This window comes from Micropterus salmoides, unplaced genomic scaffold, assembly GCF_014851395.1.
Source record: "Micropterus salmoides isolate LMB-PRFRI ecotype aquatic unplaced genomic scaffold, ASM1485139v1 Ms_hic_scaffold_11, whole genome shotgun sequence".
NCBI lineage: Eukaryota > Metazoa > Chordata > Actinopteri > Centrarchiformes > Centrarchidae > Micropterus > Micropterus salmoides.
The window spans coordinates 21,975,436-21,988,549 of record NW_024040152.1 but is presented as its reverse complement, the minus strand read 5'-3'; the positions used below and the strand labels follow the sequence as shown (position 1 = coordinate 21,988,549).

The window sequence follows — 13,114 nt, the reverse complement described above, 5'->3', positions numbered from 1 at the left end:
GAGACTTAGGTAAGACAACTCGATACTTAATTGAGATTACAATAGGATAAATGATAGTAACAGATGAGATCTCATCATTGTATCTATCTGAGTTCATTAATGTCTTCCTTATTGCTCCTAAAAACCAGTTGGGAGCTGTTCGTGAGCTTGATTGTGTCACATTACTGTCTATGCTTAATAACCATGCTGGAGGTTTGCCCTGAGCTGGATTTGAACCCCACTCCTGCTGTTCAAAGGGCAACAACGCTGCCACTGCGCCATCCAGCTAAACTTAGATGTACGGGACTGATTGAGAAATACCATATCCACAATTAAAGTCCTCAAAATTCTAGTCAAGTAAAAGGTAGAAAAGTATTCCATAGTGAATGTACTTAAGTATCAAAAGTAAAAGTGCTTATTCTGTATGACCGATACATGTTGAATCTCGGTTCTTGCGTGCATTCGGTCCTTAATGAATTAATCTCTAAACATCATGTCAAAGTATTGGGTGTTCCAGTTATGTTTGCTGTGACTACCTTAACCAATTGGAAAACATGACATTTGAAAGTGCATTATTTTCAATGTCAAAATTAAATTTTTCTCAGTAACTTGTAACAGATAATTAACAATAAATACAATAAGGATTTGAAATTAAGGAGAGTAAAAATACAAACCCCCATAAAAAGAAAATATTCAACCTCAACATTTTACGTAAGTAAAGTACTTGAGTAAAATAACCCCTAAGTGGGGTCACTAATACAAAACTGAGAAATATCTTGGTACTTTTTTTCTGATCCACATTCTGGACTGAAATTACAGTTATTTAAGATACTGTAGAGTTCTCATCCTTTGATCAGAGTAAGACAGAGATGTGTTTTTGCTCCTGAGGCCAATATGAGAAAACTGAGACATATTTGAAAAGAATCATGAGATCCTAGGAGTCATAGCTGAGTTTTCGTTGAGCTCTTTCTCTGATCTCATGGTCCAATGTTCAGGAGACTTAAATAAGACTTATTTAAGATCAGTTAGAGATCTCTTGTTTTGATCAGAGTCAGGCATAAATGAGATTTTACATGGTTGTTTCTCCTGAGATGAATTTGAGAAGTGGGAGAAAAGGCCTTTGGTCTCATCTTGGTATTAAAAGCAGCTCATTTGTGTCTAGGAGAAAAGAAGGAAACAACTATGAGATCTCACCCTGGATTTTGCTTTCCTATGGGGAGTTCATATTCATCAGCATGCTCACCTATTAGTTGCTGGCACTCAGTTCAGCAGGCTATCTAGTATTTATTGGCTGTATGAAATGAACTGATTGACCCCGTTTAAGTTAGGTTTGAACACCGTTTACTGCATAGGCTCTTGTAACGTGAGCATATAGTTTATGTATACTCACTTCCGTAGACTGCTGTACCACTTCTACTAGTTTACTGTAGCCTACATACTGTACTGTAGTACTGTATCGGCCTGTATGCCAGACCTAGGTGTGAATAGATGTGTGATGTTTGCTAATTTGACATTCCCATCATACCTGGTTGTGGAGTGTGTAGTGAGACATAGGTAATAAACTGTATTATGGTTAGTAGCCTCCTATACTGTCAAAATGCCAAATTGTTCTGTTAAACCTTTTTCTCACTGAGCAACAAGAAACACCCCTAGGGTGACCTGGAACTTAAATATAATTATAAGAACACAGTTACATTTACTGCATAATTGACACTAACGTATTTATCTGTTTTAACCTGCTCTGTCTGTAGTTGAGTGTTTGATGATAATTTAGCAGTTACTTTGCATTCAGGATGATCTAATTGAGTTTGAGGTGCTATGGTAAAGGTGCTAAATACTGTAGCTCACAGATAGCCTGTTTTTGTAGCTAAATAACTGTAGCTAACATTAGCCACCATGCTGTAAGCTACTTGCCATACCAGATAACATTAAAATAAAGCTGTACCTCCTAAAGAGTGTGTTGAATGAAGCGAGGGTGTTGTATTGTTTATAAATCAACTTTTCTTTTCAAAGACAAAGAATGTATTATTTCAGTTATGTAATGTTGCTTAAAAACAGTCAGGTACCCCCTTGTCTCTGCTAATAGCAAACTGTATGTTTCTTTGTTTCGTCTGATGAACATGTGATTAACTGAGCTTAGACTCATCTCCTTTTGAATAGTGTGTGTGTGTGTGTGTGTGTTAGACTGTACCCTAAATAGAGAAAGTTTTATTGAAGATTTATTGCAGAATTATTTCTAGCGTACAGACTGAACATGAGTGAGTAACCACAGTGCAGTGCTGAAGCACACAGACACACTGCATGCTGTAGTCAGACAGTAGACAGACAGTGCGCTTATCCTCTCCCTCCTCTCATCTCTGAGCCAAGCCTCAGGAACACAGCACCCACCTGGAATAGTCTGGCCTCGCTCCCTGGCCTGCCCTCAGGCACTGTACTGTATGTCTGTGTTTGTGTGTGTGAGAGAGAAGAAGAAAAAGAGATGGAGAGGAAGTGCATGGAAACTGTGTGCTCAGTGTATAGTAGTAGTAGTAGGCATTTGTATTCACAGGATCCCCCTCTCACACAAAAGGATATATTTTTCTTTTTAGGTATTGAAAAGCAGACTACTGCTGCTTTCTTTGTCCTAAAATACTGTCTGGAAAAACAGAAATAGAAAATGTTGATGTAAGACTGCTCTGTTTGTCTTTAGCCTGCCTTGTTTTGAAAACCATGTATGTGAAAAAAGATATGAGGAATAGACCTTTTTTGATTTACTTTCCATTTTCTGTTAAAGCTGAAATTGTTTCCTTCTCTATTCAAACAATTCAAGAAGCAAATTGTAAACACTAAAAGGAAAGATTTAGTGTCTCACCTATGTGTAACTACAAGCATTTAAGAGCAAATACTTTCATGCAAATGAGCAATAAATGAACAGTGCTTCCTAGTTGCAATTTAAATAAACTCAACTGCTAAAGATACAGGGATAAATAGGATGAAAGAGAGTGACTGTATCTCATCTTCGTTTTCATGTGAACCAGCACGTTTCGAGGCCATGCCTATGTATGATATAGTATAATTATTATAATGGTGATTTCTGTGCTCTTTTTTTCAGGTGGAACATTCCTTTAATTATCTGGAGATCCAGGGGATTGCTTGTAACAAGCCTACACAGGTACAGAACCTAGCACAAAAATGAACCCGTGTCCAGCACACCATAAGAGCATGGTCATATTATGCCTTTTGGCTTTTTCCCTCTCCTTTATTGTGTTATATATCGGTTTTGTGCATGTAATAGGTTTGCAAAGTGAAAAAGCCCAAAGTCCACCCCAAAGGAAGTTCCCATCTCCCAAAGAAAACACTACTCTGAACTGCCTGAAAACAGTAGTCCAGCCTTTTCTTCCGCTTTTTGCCGACGTCACAAAAAACACGCGTCATAATACTCGCCTAGTGGCTAGTCAGACACACCCTCAAAAAACACAGGTGGAAAAACACTCCTTATGAATGAGCATAATATGACCACTTTAAAGGATTAGTTCCACATTTTGGAAATACACTTACTCACTTTCTTGCAGAAAGCTAGAAAGATCAAGACCACTGGCTACACATCACTACAGCCAGGAGGTAACTAGCTTAGCTTAGGATAAAGACTGGAAGCAGCTCACTGCTCTGTCTACAACCACATATTACCATCTTTATATTTCTGTTAGTGTGCAGATTAAAGAAACAAGACACAACATGTTATTTAATGAACTTTAGAGATGCTGGTAGGCATATTTGTTATCTTTGGACAGGAACAGATTAACTGTTACATCCAATTTCCAGTCTTTATGCTAGGCTAACCGCTAGCTATCTGAGCAAAGAGCCATGAGAGTGGTATCAGTCTTCTCAGCTAACTCTCAGCAAGAAAGCAGGTAAGTGTATTTTCCAAAATGTTAAACAATTACTTTAAATCATAATTTACCAGGTAAAACCAGTTTGTTTGATGTGGTAATAACTTGTGCTTACATTATACATTTAGGATTTTTATAGATTATTTCATAATGGTACAGTTCACCTTGTAAATTCAGCATAAACAACTTGTAGTCAATTTTATTTTGTCCTGAAGTACAATTTTGCTGTTAGTGAAGCTGTAAAGATTGCTGTAGTTAAATACCCGCAGTGAACGTATTGACAAGCCAACATGAACAACAATAGAAAGCTCTTGATGTGTATTGTGTTGTATGTGAAAAGAAAACGAGAGCCAAAGAGAGAAGCGTAAAGCATATACTAAAACAACATTAGCTCAAACTCTAATATTGTATTTTATTGATTTCATTTTCAATTCTGGTCCTAGAATACCACTTCTTTTTATTTTAACCATCGAATCAGGGAGGGATTCTCATCAAGGATATCAAGAGAGTCCAGTGTAGTACATTCATATCCTCAATACAATAAAAACTAGTAAATTTATGTTTCATACGGGCCAGAAATATTGCTGCAGGTAAACTTCGAAGGGAAGCTTAGACTTCAGTGTCTTACTCCGGGACACTTGAGCATGATGGATGTTTGCTGATATGGGTACTTAAACCCAGGGACAGCGCCTATACTCAGATTCTATGCTGTGAACAAGGTAGACTAAACTGAAAAGATTGGAAGTAAAATCTTCAGTGCTAGTATAATCCATAAAAAATTATAAAATCAAAAACAGGTCTGGATTTAGAAATGATAGCTCTGGGGGAGCTGTGTCCTATCTGGGAAGAGCTTCCATTTGGCTTTTTGACCAGTGCTGGCTAGCTGTCAGCCAGCAGGATCTATCTACAAAATATGATAATCCTTCACTAACCAGACTGTTCCAGCAGCTGAACCTCTCTCCCACTCATCTCGAGAGATGTCAGTCCTCCTAATATATTGACTGATGGTCTCCCATGTTTAATAAGTATCAGCTGGGATTATGTTAATTTTGGCCTATACTGCGTGTATCGCCTTACATCAAGCATTTGCATAATTACACTGAAATGGTCTTATTCAATTGGTAATTAAATCTTTACTTTAGCTTAAAGATGTGGGATGTAAATGTGGTTAAGTGGAAAGATGGATGTGTTTCTTCCTGTCATTTACATTACTGCTTGGTAGATTCAGTGGATAGACACTTGGGAGTAGACGGGCAGAAAAGTGGAAAATGAAATGGAAAGATAAAAATGTATGTGTATAAACACATAATGCACTCCTGTTGAATCCTCTCAATGCAAACAAGCTATACAATAGATTTTATTTTTTTTAAAACCAAACTGACTTAGTGGATGAAATACAGTAACTACGTCTCTTTTAAAAATCTAAATAAGTGTAACTGTGCTTGAGGTAGATTTAGGTGAAACTGTGCATGCTGTTGTGGATCACTAATTACTGATGTGTCCTTTTAGCTGTTCATAGAGTACGAGCGTGGCTCCTTCTCTCTGAAGCTGCCCTCTACAGAGGAAGTCAACGAGGTGGTCGCTCACATAGGAAACTGTCTGCTTAGGATATGTCCCGGTTTACCACCTAGGTGAGTTCCATCTCTATTTATGTGTTTTTTGATGGATTTATTGCGATTTAAATGTACCAGTTATGTTCACATCAGTCCGAAAAAAATGTAGTTAAATTTGCATTACGGAACTTTTGTTTCGCCCTTCTGACAGTGAGAGTAATTACACTGTCGAGTTGAGGTGGTGCTGTGTCTATGGCCTTGCTTCAGCTTTGGCAAACCAACACTCCTTGTTGGCATACAATGCATCACCGGTTTGCTAGAGAGGGAATGTCGCGACAGATACCAGATTTTAAAACTCTGGTATACTGCGAATACAGAGAGATTTGCCTGGCTTTAATAGGCTTAATCAACATTGTTTGAACTCATTTGGCAAGGGCTTGAATGTAACGTATGTTCATTTATATGTAAAAGTACTGCACTCCAGCTTTAAATTCACCTCATAGTATTTCTATTATCAGTCTCTGTGTGAGTGCATGTGTATATGCATATTTATTTTGCATGTGTATGAATTATTCTCTAAAAGACTGCCGGAGATCTCTGTAAGTCCCTTTGGTTGACTCATAGCCATAGTACATTGTATTTTATATATAAAACAATTTATCTATTGTAATGCGGATGTGAATCTCATCTAATATGTTTTGTTGAGAACAGGAAGCATGAATATAAATGCGGAAATGATCACAGATGTAAAACCATAAACTTGTACGATAATGTCTTGTGAACAGGACAAAGTCTTTGACTCAACAGACAGAGAAGATGTTTGTATCTTTGAGCTGCAGTAGATTTAATGCATCATCAGACTTTAATTGTGTGGTTTAAGTTTAGGTAGTTATTAAATTATTGGAGTACATAATAGTACTCAGCAAGGTCCTGCTTGGGAAATGTCCATTGACAGGTAAGACTGTGAGAAAGTAGCCAGAAGCTGCCTGTTTCAAATCTATTAAATGGCTGCAACATTTGCGAAATGTAAAAATGGGATGACAAAACTGTGCTCTAATCTGTATTTTTTCCTCAGTAAAGTGATGAAGAAGCTCTGCATGGAGCCTCCAGACAGACTGACCTCTCTGCAGACTCTGTGGGAGAACAACAAACCTGCTGAACCTGGACCCTGTGGTAAGATCTGTGACCTTGCAATAATTACTGTGTGCTTCTTCATGCCTTTGCTGTAGTATGAAATGTGTGCGGTATAGTCAGTCATACACTGAGTTTACAAAAATTGAAAAGTAGTTTCACATGCTGAATTAAAGTGATTGTCATTTGTGATAAAATTAACTGTAGATTCAAATTATATGCAATTTTGCAAAATCTCCACCCCACAGCTCTTTGGTAAGATGGACAGCCAAAATATTCTGTAATGTTTATATTATATATGTTGTGTTCTCTCCCTCTGCCTAGGTGGGTTTTCTCAGATGTACAGATGTGTTTGTGACTGGTTGGGGCTGCCGCACCGGGAAGAGGTGCAATGGGTCAGTATTATTATTTACATTCTTTTGTGCAGTTGCACAGCATTGACAGATCATGGTTCGACTGTACTGCAGTGCTGTTTACTAGATGACATAAAACTGCATAAACTTCTTTGATAAATAGGATAGCCACAACAGTATATGAATATAGTACCCATGTTTTTACATTTCTCAAAATCTTTTTCATACTCTTGCTCCTTCTTGACACTTTCTCTGCTTTATGTTTCCATCTGCCCTGTGGAATCGTTTAGACTCATCAAGAGCTAGCAGTTGTAATAATTAATTTCTTTTGTAACAGACTTGTTTCGTTTCCTTTGTTTCCTTTCCAGGATGTGGACACTATCTATTTGACACAAGACACCAGAGAACTCAACCTGCAGGACTTCAGCCATCTGGAGAACAGGTGAGTGTTTGAATTAACCAAGGTAAAATATAATCCAGCAACATGATGTGAATAATTGTGAAAGCAGTTGCACACAGATGAAGCCATGTGGCTGAAAAGATTTGTTGGGATGAGAGGACCACAAAGCTGAAAGATAAGAGAGCTACTGTAGGTGTGACATGATTTATTTTTAATGTCAAAATGTGCTGAAGTCACCATTAACCTAAGGTGGTGTTGAAAGGTGATGGAAAAAAAAAAAAATCTAGTTGCAGCTATGACCTTTTCTTTCCTCCCTGTCTTCTCCTCCTCAGGGATCTGGTGGCTATAATAGCAGTCCTGGAGTTTAACCAGTGGTTCACCAAGCTCTCCACTAAGGACTACAAACTGGTTAGTACACTTTTTCTCTTGTCTGCTCACTAATCATGTCTGTTGAGTTTGTGGAAATTAAAAACACAGTTATTGTTGTCTTGTTATAGCTAGCCATGAAGCAACATGAACTACATGATCCTTAGGAATGTTTGTTGTGTTACACTAATGGTATTTCAGTTTTGGCAGGGGGTCAGTCAAGTATTTTGATGGGCAAGTATTTTGTCTTGTTTTTCTTGTATTCTTTGTTTTTCAGTGTATTCTGAGCTCCATGCTTGAGACTTCATGCTGGTCTTTTCTGGCCACCAACTCCTTCCATTTACACTAGAATGATTTATATATGATCAGTTGCCAATTTGGTAGGTTAATCTAGTTTAATGCAGTCTTATTCAGTCGCCCTGCAATAAATCCTCCATTTAAGAAGGTTGTGTTCAGTTTTTTGATGATTATTTTATATTAGTTTCTAGTATTTTGTCCACTCCATTTACATGTGGGTGGTTTTAATATTACAGAGGCAATAAATAATTATTGTATTGCTTTTATAATTTCCAGGTAGTTCCTCCTGTCTACTTACCAGTTTTGTACATTTGTGTTGGATAAACAGTCTAATAGTCTGCGGCCATAAAACAGCAAAATTATCAAGATTTAATTTAATCTTTTAATTAAGTAGTGAGGAGAATCACTACTTAAGATGAACTGATAGATGTGTCTGTCCCTGTCTGTCTGTTCTATATTCCTTTCACTTTTGTAAAGGTCCTGCTTCTCACTTCCTGACTGCACTACTACCGTACGGATGCAGTGGTTTCTGCACCTGTTACAATATCTTTTTTCCCCTCAATGCAGTAAAAAGAGGGGTGGGAGCTTGGAGGGGGGTGTCTCTCTGTCCTTCCATCTGTCAAATACCATATCACAAGTGAGAGACTGCACCAGTTGATATCGTCAATACATGGGAAATCCCTGGGTAAACAAGATAAAGAGTCATTGTGAGGCTGTACTTGGACGCAGCAGTGTTTTGAGCTAAATGCTAACGTCAGCATGCTAACAAATTTACAATGACAATGCTAACATACTCAGGTTTAGCAGGTAGGCTTCTGTGTTATTGCTCAGGGCTCACCGTGTTCAAAATCTTAGTTTAGTGTGTTAGCATGTTAACATTTGCTTATTAGCACTAAACACAAAGTACCGCTGAGGTCGATGGGAATGTCATCGAATGTAGTTTTGCTGGGTTTTTTTTTTTAAAGTACCGGACAAATAAAATTAATTGAGCTTTGTCCAAACCGGTGGGCTGGGATAGACTGACGGAACGGGCGGAACAGGTTGACATTGTCTTTCTTAGAGCTACGCCAACACCGGTGTAGTTCAGATGAAACTTGTTACAAGTTGATCGAAAGGCTTTTTAAGGGTGGTTGAGAATTTCACTGTTATCTGTTATAACTAGTTATTTCTGTCTCTTCCGAAATCATACGTTTACAACATATCCCCGCTCTGCCTGCATTTACTGCAGTGCATGTCTCTCACTCACCTTTGCCTAACTATGCGTAAAGCTGTATCTGCTGGTACAGAATTTACCCCCTTTGTTTCCTCAATCATCCCCGCCTGTCTGCTGACTGAGGATCAGTCCAATGTTCTCGTGTGATAAGACTCTTAATCCTAACGAGACAATGGGGCTCAATGTCTCAGGCTGTTGCCCCCCTGCAGCACTCCATTACTAACTCTCCGTCTCAAGGCTTTCGCTCGGTCTAACCAATTACCACACGCAGCTTCCACAGTCCAAACAATTATCTCACGCCTCCGTCACAGACAATTCCTTTTGTATTGAATTTTAAAATCCTGTCCGTCACCACGCCATGTGCATATTTAGGCTCAAATACTCAAACGGGCACATGTGCACCTTGTGTCTAACGTGTGTCCTTTCTATCCCCGATTAGCATGTATTATAATGGATGCTAAGGCTTCTGTGTTAGGAAGTTTCAGCACATGTTTATTCAAATGTTTTGTAGTTTTGTTACTGGAGTCGGTTTTCTTCTTCTTGTTTTGGACAGTCGTTCTGTTCTGTTTATTGTGAAACAATGGAAAATTTGTTTATTGCAACAGAAACTTCTTTGGGTGTTAACATGGCAACGTTAGTCTTATTTCCCCTCTTTTTTGTCTCTGTGCATGTTTATACAGTGATAATGGAGAGACAAGGGGAGCAAGGATGTGCTCTGGTGCGTGATTTTGAATTGTTCTTGATCCTGTGCCAGTGGAAACAATAACAAGTTAGAAAGAAGAATAGGATGGGAACAGAGAGTGAAAGGGACAAAGTGATGGCAGCAAACAGAGCAGTGAGACAAAAACATAAAGGCCAGTGAAGAGGTCATTGGACAGAGTGTGAGGGAGAGATGCCAGACGAATAAGGAAATGAGTCAGAAGGTATCAGGAAAGAGATCAGATTTAAAGAATGACGCCAGAGTGAGAGGGACTTGACATTTCCAGCATGAGAAACGAGTCTTTACTGTCTAGAAGTATGCCAATTTATGTTCCTGCCAAATCTACTGACATGCAAACGTTCAACTCAAGGGCAACACTGCCCATCAGCCTGAACTTTTGTGTACACAGTTACATTGGGAGTATCTAAAACGAAATGTCTGGATTGTAAAGCGGAAAGAAAAAGAGAAGAAAAAGTGAGTGAAAGGGAAATTCACACGCCTCAGGCTTAAATTACAGCCTAACCATCTCTATCAAACAGATTAGGAATCTCTCAGTGCAGTGGACTAGATAATATAACACTAACAAACACTCTTTCATACACACACACACACACACACACACACACACACACACACAGCCGGCTATCACAGTGAGGGTTTATGCTGCTCATCCTCAGTTCAATCAGGCTGTTTGTCTTGTGGTCTAATCAAGATGCTGAGCCAAAAATGACAAAGGAGAAGAAGAGGAGAGAGCAGCATCGATAAAAGGACTTCCCTTCTGATTGTCTTATGATTGCACGGTGTGAGTGTGTGTGAGAAAGTGTTTGATATTTCAGCAGGACGTCCATCAGGACAGCACAGCATGACGAGGCTCTTATTTAATGAATGGTAAATGGTGCAGCGCACATGCTGACAGTGTCGCTGTGCTGTCCCCAAGAGTTTTATTGTGACTCTTTTGGAAAATACAGGCTTCTTTGTGTGCGCTCTCTCTTTACTGTGCAATGACCGTCTCCTCTCTCTCCTCTTTTTCTCTATTTCATCCCTCACTACCCATATATCTCCCTTTTCTGTAGTGTGTCATCTCTCGCTGCCCTCTATCGTTCTTATTCCTCTTCTGTAATACTCACAGATTCACAGAGTAAACATGTGAACAACAGTGCCTTTCTTCTATCTCGCCCTCTCGTTGTCTCTTTCTCTCTCCACGATCCCTCTCTCCTTTTTTCCCCTCTTTCTCTCCCCGTCACTGTAGATAACAGTGTGGGACAATGTCGCCAGTGTTTTGGCCACACTGAGGCTGCTGGCTGAGAGAAGTAGGAATGTCAATTTCCAAGAATAACAACAAAACAATGGTCCAGTAAAGTTTTGGTATTATGATGGAAAATGTTTGTGTTATGAATCAGCGCAGATAATTGGTGTAGCATTACTGAGAATTACTGTAGTAAGGCAAACAGGATATGTGTTTGTCTCCATATTTGAGCATGACGCAGCACACAGTGAAGTGGGTCAGTGAACATCTAGGTAGGGCATGGACGTCCAACTGTTGAATTTTTAATTTCATCTAAGTATGAGTGCTTTTGCTCCCCTGACTCTGTCTCCTGTGGTGTTGAGTCCACAGAAGCGAGACAGTTCTCCCTCTAAAGTGTCTAAAGTCTGCTGTCCCCTGTCTATCCTTGTTACGCATAAATGGACTTTGAGAGAAAGAGACAAAATTCACTTGTAAGCTGTTTGTTTTTTATGTTCTTCAGTGCAGCTTTAATTAGCATAAACAAACAGTTTTTCTGGAGTAGTTTCACTGCATTTTGCACAAGAGCACTTAGTGGAATAATTTGTCCCAAAAGTAAATTTCTGTGTTATTCCTTTGACCTTGAATGGTTCAATCCAAGCTGAACTGTTCTTGATAAAAGTGTGTTTTAAACCTCAGAGCTGGTTCAGTTAATTAGTATATTTTTATGCTTTTGATTAACGGATCAGTGAGCTAAGATCTACTGCACTGCTGTGAATGTGAGACTCTCCTATCATCCTTACTATTTACTGTTTTTAGAGCACTAACAAAAACTATAGTACATGTTTTTCTGTCTTGTTTAGATTGTACTACCTGCAAAATTATGAATTATAAAAAAAGATTTTACTGACACCTATGTTGTGTACATGTATGCATGTGTGTCTTTAGTCTGCAGATGTTTGCGAGCAGATCCTTCGTGTTGTGTCCCGCTCCAGTCGACTGGAGGAGTTGGTTCTGGACAACGCAGGACTCAAAACGTGAGATTATTAAATTTGTGGTGTCAAGGTCAATAAACTGGTAATAAAGACTACTACTGAGCTTGTGAAAATGGTTATATAATGTTTTCTGTGGGTCTGAAAGTGCTTTGTCAAGTGTTATGACTCAACTGTAGGAGACCACATTTTTAGCAGAAACCTATGTTACAAACTTGGGGTGGGCTTTGAAAGTTTCCCAAACATGAAGGGTCTAATAAAAGACACTGCTTTGCATTATGGGAAGTGTAGGATCCAAGCTTTTTAGAGCTTGACCCATACTAGCAACTAAAAGTCACTTTATGAAAATGTAATCACAAGATTTTTAAACATCACACTATACTTTAGATTTTTGATTTAATGTGATTCAATTTTATATTACTGAACCAATTTTTATGTTCATTTTAATAACAAACTAATAATTTAATGAGTATCAAAGCAAGACAAAACAGTTTTAATGTGCCCGTAACCAAAGTTATGGTAGAAAAGGCTTTGAAATCAATGTGTTAAAAAAACAAAAATGTTCAATACATACTGAGTTGAAAAACTGCAGTAGCTTTGTGGAGGGCTGTTGATGTTGGCCAGATGTCTGCTTTTGTCAACTAAGTGCGAGCTATGGATTTTTTTGTCATTCAGTTCAGTACTTACATGCTGACTGTTGGGAAGACTTTTCTCTTGCAGACTACACTTTGTAGCTTCCTTTACTACATTGGAAAGAAATGCAGCTGTTTGCTAGATTGATAAAGCAGATTTCAAGTCTTTATTTGCAGATAAATTGGTATTTGTTTGTAACAGCTGATAAATGACACAGAAGAGGGATCCAGTCAAGTGTTATGAGTGTTGTCATTGCATAGTTTGTCCACCAGAGGGAACTCTGCAACTCCCCTGTTAGCAGCACCTGTTCAGAACAAATCCATGTTAAAGTACTATTTACAACAATTAAAAAATAAATAAAATTGAAACTGCATTATGTCATGTTATCTTGGTGAGGTTTCATAAC

At 38.5% G+C, this 13,114-nt stretch overlaps 1 protein-coding gene across 2 annotated transcripts in view; it reads left to right on the top strand.

Annotated features, from left to right (window-relative positions):
* LOC119897863 (F-actin-uncapping protein LRRC16A-like) overlaps positions 1-13,114 on the top strand; it is an 85,181-nt gene that overhangs the window by 27,404 nt on the left and 44,663 nt on the right. For both annotated transcript variants that reach the window (XM_038711878.1, XM_038711879.1), the window contains exons 4-10: positions 3,071-3,130; positions 5,358-5,479; positions 6,477-6,574; positions 6,857-6,927; positions 7,254-7,327; positions 7,618-7,693; positions 12,032-12,120. In XM_038711878.1, coding sequence (XP_038567806.1) covers positions 3,071-3,130; positions 5,358-5,479; positions 6,477-6,574; positions 6,857-6,927; positions 7,254-7,327; positions 7,618-7,693; positions 12,032-12,120 — 590 coding nt within the window. The remainder of the gene's footprint in view (positions 1-3,070; positions 3,131-5,357; positions 5,480-6,476; positions 6,575-6,856; positions 6,928-7,253; positions 7,328-7,617; positions 7,694-12,031; positions 12,121-13,114) is intronic.